This window comes from Ipomoea nil, unplaced genomic scaffold, assembly GCF_001879475.1.
Source record: "Ipomoea nil cultivar Tokyo-kokei standard unplaced genomic scaffold, Asagao_1.1 scaffold3238, whole genome shotgun sequence".
In the NCBI taxonomy this organism is placed as follows: Eukaryota; Viridiplantae; Streptophyta; class Magnoliopsida; order Solanales; family Convolvulaceae; genus Ipomoea; species Ipomoea nil.
Window position 1 is genome coordinate 1,438,056 of NW_017619666.1, and position 18,411 is coordinate 1,456,466.

At 36.4% G+C, this 18,411-nt stretch overlaps 1 protein-coding gene across 12 annotated transcripts; it reads right to left on the minus strand.

Annotated features, from left to right (window-relative positions):
• Positions 1–6,994: 6,994 nt before the first annotated feature.
• On the minus strand, positions 6,995–17,942 carry LOC109168999. Of its 12 annotated transcripts, none has more exons than XR_002052148.1 (12): positions 17,666–17,942; positions 16,498–16,765; positions 13,507–13,743; positions 11,400–13,198; positions 10,690–10,758; positions 10,447–10,575; positions 10,295–10,345; positions 9,929–10,069; positions 8,720–9,824; positions 8,341–8,464; positions 7,406–7,769; positions 6,995–7,327 (listed from the first exon to the last, which is right to left on the minus strand). XR_002052148.1 is itself a non-coding variant. In XM_019317878.1 (9 exons), the coding sequence occupies exons 2-8, from the start codon at positions 13,673–13,675 to the stop codon at positions 9,949–9,951; spliced, it is 2,262 nt and encodes a 753-aa protein (XP_019173423.1). In that variant the 5' UTR covers positions 13,676–13,743; positions 16,498–16,588; the 3' UTR covers positions 9,777–9,824; positions 9,929–9,948. The 12 variants fall into 12 exon arrangements, 3 of the variants coding, with proteins under 3 accessions (XP_019173421.1, XP_019173422.1, XP_019173423.1); XR_002052156.1 differs by lacking the exon at positions 17,666–17,942 and having other exon boundaries at positions 11,400–12,538; positions 12,941–13,198; positions 16,498–16,588; XR_002052155.1 differs by lacking the exon at positions 17,666–17,942 and having other exon boundaries at positions 11,400–12,004; positions 12,326–13,198; positions 16,498–16,588.
• Positions 17,943–18,411: the final 469 nt, after the last annotated feature.

Sequence of the window (18,411 nt, forward strand, 5' to 3'; positions counted from 1 at the left end):
ACACTCGTTGTAAAATAGAATACTTTCTGTGGAGGTCTCATTGAGTCATAAATGACTTGCTTTCTTTCTTTCTTTTCTTAGAGTCGCAATGGCTCACTTCTTTCTTTCTTTGAGTCGCAATGGCTCACTTCTTTCTTTCTTTGAGTCGCAATGACTCACTTCTTTCTTTCTTAGAGTCACAATGACTCATTCTTTCTCTTTAAATGGACGAGGTAGGAACTTCACCAAAGCGTGAATGAACCTATCCGGGCACGGCGTCTAGCCGACCTAATACTCTGCTCGTCCATCGAACCACTCTCTTGGTTCTATGCTTAAACTCTGTGGAATCAGGTATCGAACTATTAGCGTGCACACCCCCTGACCAGGATTCCAAGCCTGACGAGCAGTTTCCAACCTCGTAACGTGGGAATACACCGCGTTACATATACTGAGACCGCAATGTCCATTAAATCATCCGAGAGGACATAGTCCAAACGGGGTCCTCCAAAACCTCACCGATATAGATAATACATAAATATATCTCTCATGCATCAATCTCATGCATGCGACAACTCAACAACTTCTCAATGCATCAAATAATGATATACCACATGCTTATGGATTTTTGAAAGTAATACTTGGGCTCACGTTGGCCCCTTATGCATTTTTGAAATATGATATATGTGAGATGTAAAATACTCTACAACATGCTCCAAGTCCATATATATAATCCATAAAATTCTCAAGGATACAATATCATACTCGGTTTTCAACATAGCAAATTCTATATATTTCTATCAACAAAATATGCTTCAAATCTCATTGATCAAATATCACATTCTAGTCATGCTTTCATAATAAATCATATTTTCAAAGTGATCATGCTTCTCTATTCAAAACAAATATAACATCAGACAACAAGGCAAACATTTCTCTTTCACAGTGAACTTCAAATACACATACTGTGTAGCAAAACCATTACTAAATCCATCATAACATGCTCATTTTTAATCCAAAATCAACGAAGTCAAAGCCAAAACGTGCGTCGAGACGGCCCCGAGGTACCGAGCCACAAGGGCCCGTGATACCTGGCCCGAAAGGACACGTAGCTGAGCCACAAGGGCCCGGTCACTGCACAAAATCCTCTCAAAACAGTACTCAAGGGCCTGGGGGGACTCCTCATGAGCCGCCCCATGAAGGCCATTACATGACCAGGCCTAGGCAACGACCCTCTCCTAGGGCCGTGCCCTAGGCCCGGTTGGCCCCGGCTCTAGCCGGTGGTCCTCCTGATGGGTCGCGGCTAGGGCCGCTACTCTGGTCTGGTACACACTGTGTGTGCACCAGATAGGTGATTTCATCTGCAAAACTCATTCCAAGCATGTCCAAAACATCCAAAACATTATCAACATTTCAAGGACAAATACTAGATCACTTCCAAGCTCAAACACAACAAAATTTCACCATTTCTACTCATTTCTACTCAATATAATAGGCTTCACAGAGCCAAAATCAAAGAGGGAGTCCATGAGGTTATACCTCAGCTTCTTCTTCTTCTTGACTGGGATTCCACATTCTTCCCAAGCTAGTTACTACCTCCTTCACCTCATAGACACCTCAAACAAACCACACAACAACCTTAAGGACTATAACCTCAGAGATGAAAGCTAAGAAAACATGAAGAAATGGAAAGCTAAGATTGGATGAGAGGAAAATGGCTTACAGTGTTGTTCTCTGATGCAAATGAATGGGAAGCCAAGAATGGAATCAAGAGGCAATGTCTGATAACTATTCATTTTATAGTGGCTCAAAACCCTAGGTGAATCAACAATGATTGGTGGAGGGCAAAATGGTAAAAACTTGGCTAGAAAATGTCTCAGGCAAAGTCTTGGAGTGGTGTGGTTCACCATACTCTATGGATCATGGCTAGAAATGCTATTTTAAATACTTTGGGGTTGAAAATGAATTTTCTCAAAAAGTTTTCTAGATGAACACTTGTTTAAAGCTTCTTTGAATTCTCCCGGTCTCACTCAGATTTGTTTCTCAATTTAAAATTTGGTACGCGAAGTACCCGAAAGTTTAGGATTTTGGAATAAAATAAGTTTTGGTGTTGAATTAATTTAAAATGAGTCCAAAATAATTTATTCAAACACCAATTGATCGCGAAAATTTTTAATGAAGTGAAAATGACTATTTTGGAATTTCTTAAAATTGAATTTATAAAATAAAATTTTGAGTTGTTACACTCTATCCCCCTTAAAAGAAGTTTCGTCCCGAAACTTAAAAGAAACGAGTGGATCAAGTTCTCGAAGGGTAAAGGAAGATACAACAAAGAGGTTGAGAATTTTCTGTTGGAGTATTTTGGAAGGTTTAGGAATCTCTGAGTTCTCGTCTAACTTTAGCTAAAGTCTAAGCAACTAAACACATAACGAATCTATTAACTGAGCTCAAAAGCTTAACTAGTTACCTTGGTCAAAGCCCCCCGATGAACCTCCTGGCGGCATGTAGTTCGGATCTCATCCATAGGGAGTCCATCTTTGCACATTCTCAATTCCCATTCTTTGTTCCATCACCACTGCCCTTTGATCAAAGTTGGCAAATCCATAATTCACTTGGGCACTCAGGTTGTCAAATCGGTTGTTGATCATGGCATATAAGTCCTCGTAAGTGGGTCCTTGAGGTCCACTCATATAACCCTGTGGTGCTCCCGACGGGGTAGCTGGAACTGGTGCTCCCTCATGACTCATCCCAACTCCTTGATCGGCTCCCATGGCATTCCCTTCGCCACTAGCCTCAGCTATATGCCTAGCTTCAATCCCAACATTCGTCCACTTTCTTTGTGGCACATTCAAGCTAACCACAAGAGCAATTCTTTCATCTAAGGGCTTCTTGGCAATGTCAGCCAGGGTCAGGTACTTGTTTTCAGTGGTCTGGTACAGCTCATAGTACCTCAAATTTGCGGCATTCAAAGCCGTTCTAGTGGTTCTTTGTATCCTTTCTCCCAACTCGGGCAAATTCATCTTTTTGAAAACCCAACTCAACATCATACCGTAGGGAAAATTCTTCCTGTTCTTTGATTTGAAGTAAGACATGTGCTTAAGGATCAAAACTGGAAAATTAATTGCATGTCCAAAGCTCAACATGAAAGCAATTGTACAGGTCCAACTACCAATCTCTGTGGAGTTTTTCCTACACGGGAACAAGCATTCCTCTATCAATAACACCAACAATTTCCTCTCTCCAGTCAACGTGGGTCTCTCAGGGCGGTATTCCTTAGGGAACTCTTCCCTACTTCCAGTCATGTATCTCAAATATTCACGGTATGACAACTCTTCGTGGGCAACCCACTCATCCCGATCATAGATGTCCAGTTCATCTAAGGGTTGGTAAACCAATTGGACAACTTCTGTGGTGTCAATTCAACTTTTGTACCTCTCACATTAGAGGTAATCATAGTCACACCATTTTTATATTTTGTGGACAAGTTCTCATAAAATTCAATCACCAAATCAGGATAAATTTCTTCTTGAATTCTCAAAAATTTCCTTAACAAACTAAGATTCTCCAATATACTATTAAAATCCTCAAAAAAGAACTCAGGAAAATAAATTTTACCTCCTATTACTGAGTAGGTAGGTCCTTCTTGACTGGTTTCCTCTACTTGTTGTTTTCCCTTCACCATTGTGGTCCCAAGCTTTTTGACTTGATCTTGTTCAAATTGAAGTGGATGACCCAACTAGTATTTTTCTTGCACTTAGAATAGCCTGTGGAAGACACTTTTGAAGTTCCCTTGATGAAAGATGAAGATTTGAAGGAGATAGGTTTTTAGTTGGGGTTGAGGCAATGAGCAGCGAAAAGAGGAGAAGAAGAAGATGAATTTCAACACATTGTTTTTGGGAGAGAATCTGGTAAAGGCTTAGGGTTTTGAGGCGGGGCTTGGAAGCGGCCCTTCTTGGGCTCCGGTTCGAAGGTCCGGTGTCAGCGCTTGCTGACACGGCCTCAGGTCATGGACCATCACGTGGTACGTGACCACGTCCCGTACAACGGAACGGGGTCCATTGTGGCCCGTGATGTATGACGTCCAACAGCGTGGTGCATGACTTCTTCGGAGAGTGATGAAATCAGCATTGACATCAATGCTTTGTCGTGGCGATACCACACGGCATGAGCCGGGTTTGGTTGTCATTTGCTGTCGGCAACAACCGGCATGAAGGTCGACGGGCATGGGTTAGTCCCATCAATAAACCTCATGAGCCCGTGTCCCTCTAAAAATGGAACTACTTGTGTCCTCCAAAACAATAAATTTTTGGGGGTAAGCTTAATACTGATAAAGTGATGGGCAGTAGAAAGCGAATTAACAGCAATATAACCAGAGCATCAGAAACGATCCGCTCAGGGGAGTTAGCAGATCCATTAATATTATCGACTTGGGTTCCATTGAGAGAAAATAGGAAAGGAAGCTGAGACTACTGATACCAGATGAGAACTGTATAAACTATATTAGATGAACAATTTATAACTGTACAAATTGAGAGAATATATACAAGAGAGAATCATAGGAAAACTAGGATAGAGAGTCATAATGCGACTCAAATACAAAGAGTCATAACACTAGTCCTAATAAAAACAACAGAAGAAAAGAATTGATAAGTTCATTACCATCTGACAAGAATTCATTGTTGTGAATCTTTTTGTGTCTCATATCTGCATTATCTCTATCTCTTGCTAAGCCTAACAGGTCGGCTAGGTTTTTTGGTGCTTTCGATGGACTGGGAAGGTGGGCATTAATGAAGAATTAGAACTATTAACGAGGAATAAATTTTTTAACGGAAAAAATTAACTGTGTGGGGTATTTAAAGGAAGAAAATAATATAACCAAAGATACATTTGAAAATCTCAACAAAAAAAAAATTAAAATAAAAACAATCTGAACCATTCATTTCATTTAATAATTTGACAGACATTTTGTAGTACCATTATAGGCCTAAATTTATTAGCTCTCATATATATATATATATATATATATATATATATATATATATATATATATATATATATATATATATATATATATATATATATATATATATATATATATATATATATATATATATATATATATATATATATATATAAGGTTCAAGTGCGGTGGTGCGGCGTCACCAATAGTTCAACAAATATACACCATCAACGTTAGGAAAACACACTACAAAAATACACACAAATTAGGTACACATCACCAAAGACACACCCTTAGGTGTGAGTAAAAACATCATCCAGTATTCGAAAATACACCATTGGGGTGGTTTGTTATATGGTGTATTTTTTTGGGTCTGTTATGTAATTTTTTTATTTTTATTTTTTATTTTTTGCATTTCATTGTGGTGTGTTTCCCTTACACTGTTGGTGCATGTTGTTAACACTGTTGGTGTATTCTAAAATTCCGCCGCACCGCTACACCTAAAGCCCTCGCCGCATTTGAACTTTTTCTCATATATATATATATATATATATATATATATATATATATATATATATATATATATATATATATATAATTGCCACCACACGTTTTTAATCAGTGTTAATCCTGAACGTTGATTTAGGAAATATCAATGGCTCAGATTTAACCACACAACTGCACCTGGAAAGGCCTACCGCACGCGAACACAATTATATATATATATATATATATATATATATATATATATATATATATATATATATATATATATATATATATATATATATATATATATATATATATAATTGTGTTCGCGTGCGGTAGGCCTTTCCAGGTGCAGTTGTGTGGTTAAATCTGAGCCATTGATATTTCCTAAATCAACGTCCAGGATTAACACTGATTAAAAACGTGTGGTGGCAATTTGGTCTTTTTGCATCTAGGTCAAATTTAAGGTGCTTAGTTTTCCTTCTTAAGGTGCGTGGTTTCTGTGCTTAAGGTGAGTGATTTTTGTGTTTATGGTGAGTGATTTTTGTACTGTGTGGCTTAAGGTGCGGCAGGTATTGGATATTTAAATGTGTCGATCAAAAACTTTAGGTGCGTGATTTTCTTTCTTAAGGTGCGTGTTTGTGTGCTTAAGGTGCATCAGTTGTTGAAACTTAAGGTGCATCGGCCTAAAGCTTTAGGTGCGTGGTTTTCCTCCTTAAGGTGCGTTGTTTTCCTTCTTAAGATGTGTGTTTTGTATGCTTAAGGTGCGTCAGTAGTTGAAACTTAAGGTGCGCCATTTTAAAACTTTAGGTGCGTAGTTTGTGTTCTTAAGGTGCTTTGTTTGTCTGCTTAAGGTGTGTGATTTGTGTACTTAAGATGCATCATTTAAAACTTTAGGTGCGTAATTTGTGTTCTTAAGGTGCTTTGTTTGTGTGCTTAAGGTGTGTCGTTTGTGTACTTAAGGTACGTCTTTTTGTGTTAACCGCACAACTGCATGCAAAGTTATATATATATATATATATATATATATATATATATATATATATATATATATATATATATATATATATATATAAACTTGCCATCCCTAATTAAGTGTATCAATTTCTTCAATTTTGTCATTTTCTAAACAATATACAAACCTCAAGACTTAGCTCATGTCTCAAGACTAAAACTCTTTATCATGTGTTTGAATATCTTATTTGATGCGATTAAGTCAATATTTTAAATATTCTTGAAAAAAATATATACTGATTACCTATAATCAATTAATAGTTTTTTTTTTTTTTCAAAAACATAATCAATTAATAGTTAATTTGAGGAAATCATATAATTTGAGACTAAATATAGAACCAATATCAATGTAATATCACCACCTACAAACCCTGTTATTTTATTAACAATTTTGTTCATCTCGTTTATTGTTAGTAGAACTATTTCTTCTTTTTGAGTTTATTAATTGCAGAATATATTTGTCATCAATTCCTTATAAATATTGTATTGAAGGAGAATAATAATAATAAATAAATAAATAAATAAATAAATAAATAAGAGTTGGACATTAGTATGTTGAGGTCAAGCTGGGACAGTCATTTGTTTTTGTATTTCTTTTGGAAGAACAGAACAAGTTTCTCCATCTTCATTCTTCAGTTTTGACATTGCAAGAAAGAAACCCCAACTTTAAGAATTAGACTGTATCTACATGTATCCTTCTGTGAACTAAAGCACTATCAATCCAACAAACTATTTTCCTGTTCCCAGCATGCAACTATGTGGTCATGGCAGCATCCAAGCTAGCTAAGAAGACAGCAACAACAAACAACAAACCTGACTGACCAAAATGATTGGGTTTCACTAGATGATTATTTCTTGCAGCCCTAAGGAGCTTCACAAAGTTTCCTCCTAACAAAAAGATCAAGAGAAATAAATTAGCACAACTATTAACAGTAATTATAATTCAAGATATAATGCATGCAGTACCTGATGACTTATGCGTGGGGTAACCCCAGCCAAAATGACTAAACATACAAACCTATAACCACATCACGGGTTCAAATCTCAGCCTTCTTGGTTTGAGCCGGTCAGCTATGGACAACCTAAACTGGCTACCTCCTTGTGGTCCTTTGCCAACTAGGGTCACAAGGCGAGGATTACCCTATACACACCCTCAGGTAATGGTTACAGGTTTCCCTCGTCACCCAAAAAAAAAAAAAAAATAGCCAACTCACTGCCACTCCTGGTTGCTGCTGCTTTCTCCTCTTGAAAGTCTTCAGCAATTCCTTCCCTTTCTCTGAAACCCTTCATTTGCAAATTCCCATTGGTCTGGATTGATTTTTCTGAATTGCTAAACCATCACCAAAAACAGTTCCAGTCATACACAATTTACAACACTTCCCAATCAGATAGCCCAAACTAGGGAAACAAAAATGCAAATTAAATCCTTATATGGGTCAGTGTTTACCCTATCTTCTTAACCAGTTTCTTAACTGATTTCAGCACTATAAAATGTGGTGACTAGTCTAGTTAGTTGTGGTGGGTTGACCAATCCACAGTAACGAATGAATACAAAGAGATGTTACATATATCACAAGTCAAATCAAATCATTTGTCAATGAAGTGAATTCTAAAATACATAAGCCCAAGTTCTAGCATCGAACAAATATTGGTAGTGAAAGCAGTAATTCTAGCAGTAGCGTTACCTTATTCCCATAAGAGAAATCACTTTGAAGGTAGTTGTTATGTAAAGCTTATTTGATGTTTTTGATATTGTGAGATAAATACTGAGCTTATACACGTTTGACATGATTATGAATTGTGTAATAGTCTTTACCTTTGTAGTTTTGACCTAAGAATCCACAAATAACTTGGAGTATATTATCAAACTTGTAGCCCACGTCAAAGAAAAGAACACTTACATTTAATAAAGAAGTCGCTCCTGTGATATATAGACTGGGTGGTTAGCCATTGCTCAGGCATTCTCTTTGTTTTTCTTAATCTTAATAATGCAGGAAGAAAAACAAAGTAACATGTTTATCTAACCTGCAGTATATAAAGGAATGCTAGTGTTAGCCATGTCTCTGAGAAGTGTGTACTATATAACTGAAAAGCACATGCAGGATTTCCTTATGGTTAACTCATATTAAACTGAAAATTTGGGTCAAAATAACTAATTAGGAAAAAAGGAGTCTCATTTCATGGAAAGAAATAAAAACAAATAATTCAAGAAAAGGAGAGCAAAGGGCATATTGGAAAATTTTCTGCTTCTTCTCAATCACATGAATAAGGCAAAATAACCTTTTGTTTATCTCTTCCCATTCCTCTCCATGGAGCAATATTGTGACATTGAATGAGTACTGTAAATGAGAGCAAGGATGTACAAACTTCAAAACTGCTGAGGCCATCCTAAGAGTAATCTTTTGAACCCTCAGCGATGCTCTTTGATGTTGGAACTCGCAACAGAGGCACCACCAATTGATTGGTCTAACTTGATTCCAGACTCGAACTTAGCTGCGAATGCTAATGTTGATTGGAGAGCCTTTTGTGCTGAGCTTGGTATATTTGCCAAGAATGTTGTCTTTGATGAGTTGGGCATTCCTTCACTGTGCCCCACTGCAGATTGACCCATTAGCTGATTTGATGGAAACGAAGAAGATGAAAACTTAAATTGCATTTCCCCCGAGCCACCAAGTCTATTTAGTGAACCTTGTATCCCTTGAACCACAGGTGACGCAGTCTTGTACTCTTTATTACAGATTATAGCTTGCTCTGTTGAACAAGTAACATCCAATGACACTTTGCCAAATGAGAGTAAGCTTATGCCCCGAGGCATAGATTTAGGGGGAGTTCTGGTTGTCATCTCATTTCTACAACTACCACCACTCCTTGGAGATGAGGCAGTATCCTTACCTTTACTAAATTCATCTAACTGAAATTTTCCAATTCTATAATCTCTGTTAAGAAAGCTTGGTATTGTCTTAGAACTGGAATCAGTCAAAGGAGCTCTAGCAAGGGAAAGGAAGTTTATCCCATGTGGTATCCTTGAAGTTGGTCCCTTGATAACGTCGTTTGGCTTTTGAGTATTGTCTGACTTAGAATGGATTTCCTCATGATTAAATTTGCCAGAATCACCTTCCTTCAATGATGAACCAAATTCTTTATGATTAGTATCGCCAACTGGCAACTTCCCATGACTGAGAAAGCTTACACCTTTTGGTGCACGCACAGCAAGCTTTTGGACAGTGTCACCTACAGTATGCCCTGTGTTCTTCCCAGGAAAAAGCTGAGAGCTACCATGAGCATTCACTTGCATCTTTGGGCTTAAACTATTTGGAAGTAAAGGTGAACTCAACTCAGCCTTGGAGATGATAGGAGGTGCCGAAGACTCTGTCTTAGCTGGCACCTGAAATAATGCCAGTAACATATGGTAAAGCAGTTGAAGTTGAAAAAGAGAAAGGTCATATTCCAAACAAATATAGTATTGAACAATACAGAGAGGATTCATACCTTGTGTGAGAACAAACAGTCTACACCTCTGCTGCAAAAACCGTTGGATACAAAATTATTGCATGGATATTTGGAGAGCTGATGATCAAATGGGCAATCATCACCTTTCATGCAAGAATGGCGTGCAAAATGGCAGCATGGCTGAAACATCAGAATCATCATGTCATATACATATATATAATCTTTAAATACATGAACACTATACAAAGTATATTTAACATGGTTTAAGATGACGCTTAAGGTGCATATCAAATTGCAAATGAAATTGAAAATAAAATTTAAATATAAAATATAAAAATCAAAGAAGAGGTCTAAGCCCTAAATCATTGCAGTAATGAGGCAGGCATAAGAGCAACCACAGTATACCTTGGATTTGGTTAATGGAATTATATCATGAGAGAATTTGCACTTTTCACCCTGTAAAAGAAACAGTATGTGAATACAAGCATGCAAAATTTACAAATTTCCTTAGAGACCAATACCAATAACAATAACAATATTGTAGGACGCCAAATCACCTCGTGGCACCTTCCTTTCTGATAATGGCGGCAATATGACACTGTTTTTGGTTTCACAGTTGGTGGCAGCTTTAGTCTTTTCACTCCTAGCTTTATGTTCTTTTGAGCTCGCTTAATCCTCTCTTTGCACTGTGAAATATATTAGATATATTGTAGGCATCAAATGTCAAAAAAGCAGGGTGAAAATTCATGAGAATAATAAATGCATAAAAAGGAACTTTAGTTGAAGAAAGAAACAAGTACCTTTTTCTTTGCTCTTTTTTCCTTGGTTATAGGGCCTCTCTTCTTTTTCCTTTTGCCTTCATTTACAACCTGTAACGAGAAAGACAGCATAAAGATTCAGGTGAGATTGGCATACATCAACTAGAAAGGAATACATAAAAATCTCTTAATTATATTAAACCCTGAAACCTTATAGGGTAAGAAATCATACTTAATAGAGCATTGGAAAGGAAGTAAATATCTAATAGCATGAACTAAATTGAACGCAATGTTGATAAATTTGGAGAAAAATACAAGGCATCTTCAAAATCATCTCAAAGCATCTGAGAAAGCAACTAATTAGAGCCACGTATATAGTTAATCCTTGTGACCCCAAATTTTACTTTAGTTTTTTATGGGCTATATGATGATTATGTTCATTGTGGGACAAGGCTATAAAAGTATGAGAACTATACTGATTCTCAGAGTAGAGCAGAAAGAAGATTTCTGATTACTGTACAACCAACAGTCCAATTTTACACAAGCAGCAAACAAAGGCTTTTGGTTTAGTAAGATACATATTACAAAGAAAACCCTGCGCTTGCTTCAAAAGAAATTGCAACCCAGTTATGCATGAGCTTGAACTTTACCACAAATAGTACTTAAATAAGGTTAAAAAGAGAGGGACAAGAAAACATTCAACCAATGTTAAGAATGCAATGAAATCCAAGGAGGAAATCAGTTATCCATACCTCTAACTCAGCATCAGTAACAGAACCTTTACTTTTAGTAGCATTTTCTAAGGAGACTGTCTTCAATGCCAAACAAGCTGCAGAACTGTCTACCTTCCCAACACCATCTACTTGTCCATTAACTATTTCACTATCTATAACATTATCAAACCCATCAATCTTCTCAGTCTCAACATCTTTCTGGTAAACAACCATTTCAAAGTCACTCTCCTCCACCTCAGATTTTTTTCCAAGAAGCTCCTTAGAAATATTGCTGCAACCATCTGCTGAATCATTAGAAAATGAAGTCAGTACATGCTTTTCCTGAAGTTTGGTGTCCAGAACATCAAGAATGAACTCTTTTTCAGCTGTGATACTCACATGAGTATGCCCTTGCTCTAGTGACACTGTGTCTTCAAACATGTCACCATCTGATTCATCACTAACCCCAGCATCCCCAGAAATTTCCCCTTCTTCAATCTCTTCAACTACAGTTTCAGGAACTGATGAATTAGCTGCTCCAGAGGCAGAGATCAAATTTTGTAATTCCATCTCTTTAAGTTGCGATCCATGCTCCATGCCTTTCAACAAATTCTTCTCTGCAACATGGCTTTTCTCTTCACTGCTCAGAGCAAGTAGAGTCAGTTCATTATCCTCGTCCATAAAACATGATTCTGGGTCATTAGACTTATCTTCTTGTTCATTATACACCTGCAAAACAAGAGTACCAGCTTGGTTGTTGTCCACCAAAGCGTTTGAGATCCCATTGTTAGCACCATTCTTTTGAGGGACTCCCCCATTAACTTCCATTGCATCATCATTGGGATCAAGAATACTAGCTTGATTGTTGTCCACCAAGTTTTGCAGTTCCATATCTCTAAGTTGCAATTCGTGCTCCATGTCTTCCAAAAGATTATTCTCCGCAACATGGCCTTCCTCTTGACCACCCTGAACAACTTGAGACAGTTCATTATCCTCATCCATAAAACAAGATTCTATTGTGGCACAAGCTTCACGAATAGATATTTCTTTATCCATATGTTGCAGTTTTGTGATATCAGATTCCCCCACTTGCAATTCTGGGGTGTTAGACTTATCTTCTTGCTCATCATACAACTGCAAAACAAGAGTACTAGCTTGATTGTTGTCCACCAAAGAGCCTGACCCATTGTCAGTACCATTCTTTTGAGGGACTTCCCCGTTAACATCCATTGCATCATCAATGTGGTCAAGAGTACTAGCTTGATTGTTGTCTACCAGATTTTGTAGTTCCATCTCATTCAGTTGCAATCCATGTTCCATGTCTTCAAAAAATTTATTCTCTGCAATATGGCTTTTCTCTTCACGACTCTGAACAAGTTGAGTCAGTTCATTATCCTCATCCATAAAACATGACTCCATAGTGGCACAAGTTTCATGAACAGAGATGTCTTTATCCATATTTTGGAGTTTCACAAGATCAGATTCCCCCAATTGTAATTCTGGGGTGTTAGACTTATCTTCTTGCTCATTATATGACTGCAAAACCAGAGTACTAGCTTGATTGTTGTCCACCAAAGAGCTTGAGATACCGTTGTTAGCACCATTTTTTTGAGGGACTTCCCCATTAACTTCCACTGCATCATCAATGTGATCCAACAAATCAATACAATATTTTATTTGCCCCTCACTGATATCACCCATTTCCTGCGATATGTCATGAGTTCTGTTTTTCTCATGATCAATATCATTCACTAACTTAATTTCGGCCTCCATGTGTTGATCAACTAATGCACCATGAGCAGTGATCTCTTTTCCTGATTCTGAACAACCAGTTTCTTCTTGAAAACCAGAAACCCATAATCAGTATGCATCGACACAATTTCAAGAAAAGACAAATAACAAAATAACAAAAAAAGAAAAAAAAATAAGGATCCAAACAATAAATGTATTATATGCTTGATGGAATCCAATACTTAAGACTTTAGTAGTTTAATCTTCTGCAAAGTAAAATTTACAGTAATGAGTGCAATACAAAAATACAAATGCAAAGCAAATATAAATCAAAAGAAAGCCCAAAGTTGCTTAGGAATATTTTTTTCGGCCATGCCAATATGCGCAACTGTGCAAGTCCAAATTTTTAAATTACCTTGTTTTTCCTGAGAAGATTGAAGTTCAGAGCTGGTGGGGCAATGGGATAGGATGTGAATCAGCGTGCGGTAAGTCTCACTCATCAAAGTTCGGCGACGATGAGGCGGAGGGAAATGGAAAGCATTTTGGGAAGGTTTTGTCCTGTCCAACTCAGAGCAATTTTCCATTCCTGCTGAAACCCTGAGTGCTCCCTCCCTCTCCCTCTTTGAGGTTTTCAGAAGTAACTTCCAAGAAACTGCAGCACCAAAGAACTAATAGTCAGTAAAATTGGCCGCATGCCGACTACAACAAAATTGAGCTTTTGAGGCATTTAAATCTGCCCTAATAGTAGGGATGCCAATAGGGCCAACCCACTCAGTTTTGGGCTAATCGACTTTTTGGGGTTGGGTTTAAAATTCTTGGCCCTAACCCTAAAACCTTGGGCTGCCGGGCTTGTCGGGCGAGCTCAACTAAAACTTTTGACATTTTAAACTTTCAATTTTAATAAACTAACACATTTATACTAATAAATATAAACTTATACATCATTCGATCAATATAAACCTCCATTTGTAAATTTCAACTAAAAATAATTAATATATTTACACTATATAATATAATAATTATAATAAGTTTTTTATTTTTCATTGTTTATTTTAATAAAAAATATTTCATTTTGTAATAAATTTATTAAAATTTTATTTAGAAATTTAATAAAAATAAAAATTACTAAAGATGAGCTTAAATATAAATTCCCTATATATTTTGTTCCACATCACTTGTGAAACAAAGAATAGCCTTAAGTGGCTCGGGCTATCATGCTAGCCCACTAATTTTGGGCTAGCCCATTCGGGCCATCGAGCTTATCGATTTCGGACTTATCGGGCTAAAATTTCTTGGCCCTAATCTTAAAAGTTTTCGGGCTTATCGAGTAAGCCCATCAATTTCAAGCTAAGATTAGCATCCCTACCTAATAGTACGCCTAATGAGGCATTTATAGAAAATGCCTCCTCTATTGATGCAGCATTAGGGGTAAAGGGACATGTTAAGGTGCCTGAAGGGCATTAGGGCTAATGGGGCATTTAATGTTCATGGAGAGGTATTAAAAATTAGACATCACTTTAAAGATGTAATGAGGCATTTTGAAATGCCTCTAAAAATGTAGTCCAATGTTAGATGTTTTGCGGCATTTTAAAGTGTCTCAATGATGCTTCTAATTTTAATAGATGTTTCATTTTGTACAAATGTACAATTCAGCAGAAATTTCAATAAAATAGTTCACAAGTGCTAGCCATCAAAATTATATCTACCTCCAAGACCTTTGAAAAACAAAACTCTGTTTACTGAAATAAAACCTAAAACTATATAACAAATTTATAAAATTAAAAAGTAAAAAAAAAAAAAAAAAAAAAAAAAAAAAAAAAAGTTATGAGCTCTTGTGCCTGTGTAAAGTTCCCTGAATAAAGAACAACCTCACTTTTTGCTGTCAAATTTGTGTTTCATCTCCAAAAATGTCATGTAGCCTCTTTATCGACATTAGTCAAAAATTGTCTGAACCATTTAATATGCGAAAAAGTGGCCTCAACCATTGACAGAGTAATTAATTGGAACACAAAAACAATGTATATGATGTTTATAAAGAAAGAATTACCAATAATTACAAACTCATAAAATTAAATTGTTAGCAGGAATTACCAATTGAAATCTTTCTATACAAAGACAAAGACTAAGTTGTAGCTCTTATATTAATTGACTCTATGCAATCAGATTGTAAGTATAAAGCAGAACATGTTAAACCTTTATGGTTCAACAAAGAAATAAGTATAAACAGATGATGTAAGTATGAGTTATACCAACAATGAAAATCAAGAAGGACAAAATTAAAATGTGCATTATATTGACCAAGGCACTAGTCCATTTTATTTATTAAAAAAAAAAAAAAAAAAAAAAAAAAAAAAAAAAAAAAAAAAAAAAAACAGAAAATTTACTCCTCATAATATACAAATAGGAGATGTTCACTGAGAACCTTCAACTCTTTGGTTGTCGTACTTCAACTGCATTTCCCCATCCCAAAAACAAACCCACCATCTAATTCATTCATGAATATCACACAATCAGTTTCCTAATAGGCTCATAAATCCATTTAAGAATATAGATAAATAAATTTGGTATTTTTCATGAGCACTTAAGCATATATGCCCCAAATATTCTTGAATTCCTACTTTATTCCACCTTATTCTTTTCCCACCAAATTACAATTCATTTCTCCCTAATTTCTTCCTCCCAACCAAACACCCTGTACTACTCAATCATTCTTGGACCCTAGGTAGCACCTAGCACCTCTGCTGTAGTTCATCAAAATGGTTTACTAAAACCTAGGACTGTAGGAAGTGAACTAACATATGGGATGCTAAAAATACTACTGAACATTTGGTTAATCTAGGTATGAAATGTTTTTGTTATATGCTAAACAAATTACCTTATAAACCCTTGGATTAGAGAATATTGGCCAAAGAATTCCCGTCATGTCATGCAGGCAATTACTTCCCCAAGATAGTGTTACCTCTTAGTTTATATTGACTCATAATAGGCAACGTAACAGTATACAATGCACTTACAATAACATACTCCGTATACGCAATTTCATAAGCATGACTTGCAAGCACAAACAGGACAACATTAGTCTGTTATGGTCTAACTACTGTAATTTACTCGGACAACAAAATAAACTGAACTTGAATTAAAGAGGTGAGCCATAAGAAAGTTCTAAAACTATGCTGCTACTTATGGACAACAAATTCTCTCTCCACTCAACACCTTCACTAGCTCTAGCAACTGTGACTCCATCTCCACCCATCTTATGAATCAGAACTTGCCAATTCCTTCAAGTTCTCATAAAATAATTAATAATCCAAAACCAATTCATATATTCCTCTATCAAACACATCAATTTTAGTTAAATCCAACAAGAACTACAAGATTACAAAATTTTTAAATTTGTGTATATTACCAGAGGTGGAGCCATGGAGGTGTTGTTGGAACGGGGGAGGCTGAGCCCTGAGGTTTGTATTCCACTTTGAGATAGCATGGAGAAGATGAAGGCTTTCAGCAACTTAGTTTTCTATGATTTTGGAGTTTCAATGTGAAGGTGGCCGGACTACCATCTTCTTCATTGATCAAGGCCGGTACTTGCTACCACAACTCACTCTTCTCGCTAGTGGAAGAGAGCGAACATATGAATTAGGGGTGTGGCTCTCATGGACTTCGGGGGTTAAGGCCTAAAGAGTTTCAATCAAAATAGGTTTTTGTGACAGTTTAGTCTAAAATTGCAACATCTAAAGTGCCTAAATATTCATATTTGGTGTAGCGAGCAACTGAAACAGAGAATCCTATGCGCTTATTCAGTTGAAAAAAAAAAAAACCGTATCTGTTTCTATATAGGGGTGGGCATTTCGGTATTCGGTTCGTTTTTTTTTTTTTGGTTTCGGTTTTGGTATTTCGGTATTAAAAAAAATGATACCATCCGGTTTAACATTATAGTTCAGTTCAGTTTGAAAAAGTTCAGTTTCGGTTCGGGATTAATTTGGTTCGGTATTCGGTTCAGTTTAAGAACCCCAATTTTCAACATTTCCTAATTTTTCAAACACATTACCAAACAATACATATTCACATAGTCCAAATTCAAAGTCACAAAATAACAATCCAAAGTTCAAACATTTTACTAAGTATTAACTACCAAACATAAGACTACAAAGTACAAACATGAAACATCACATAGTTAAAATCCAAAGTTCAAAGACTACAAACATGAAAGTATGAAACATCACATAGTCCAGTAAACTGGTGCAGTTTATTGGAATTTATAAATTCCAGTAAACTGGTTCTAGTTTACTGTAAGTTAAATTCCAGAATTTAACATGGAATTGTGAGTTGACTGAGTTCTTCAATAGGCAATTAGGCATTGCTAACAAGTTAACCACCAGCACAGAATTACTCAATCGTGAGTTCTTCACAGATTCTCTCAAGCAAACATCCAAAATTTCTACTCAAATCCTAGTAATTTACAGCTAATAAATTTCCTTCTAACAAAATCCTTCTCAAAAAAGCCATGGCAACAAACAAATAAAAGGGGGAAAAAGGCACAGGTTGTAGAAAATAAAAAGAAAGTAGCCCCTCACCTCTCTGGTCGCCGGTTGGTCTTCAACGGTGGTAGACAGCGGTGAGGCTACGGTGGCGAGGAGCGAGGAGACTGGTCACTGGTGGTAGACGGCGTTTAGAGTTCAGACTTCAGACTACGGTGGTCGGTGGCGAGGAGAGTGAGGGCTTGTGGGTGCATCGTGCGTGGCTGCGTGGATACCGGCTTCGTATGGAGTTATGGACTATGGCGTATGCGATTGGGGTTGTGAGTTGTGACCGCTCTTCAACGATGGTAAACTGCTCCACCAGTTCTTTTTTAATGCACCGCTCCACTAGTTTAAGTGTTTAAGTTATTATTATTACTACTAATTCGGCAAATTATATTATGCACCGCGGTGCATAATCGATTATGCACCGCGCGTCTTTTTTTTTAAATGAAAATTAACAGTGTTTGTTTCCGCCGTTTCGCACTCTTTTATAAAAAGTAACTCTGTTATTCAGTGTCATTTTGTATACACTGCAGTTTCAGTTGAACACAACTACAGTTTCATTTCGATATAACTATAGTTTCATTCGATATTTATAGACACAAATATGTGAAAATGTTATTTAATTTTATTTTATATACACTATAGTTTCATTAAAACACAACTACATGATCATTTTGATATAATTATAGCTTCATTGTACAATATACACTCAAATATGTGAAATGTTATTCAGTTTCAGTTTATATACACTGCAGTTTCATTTCACTATAACTACAGTATCATTTTGATATAACTGT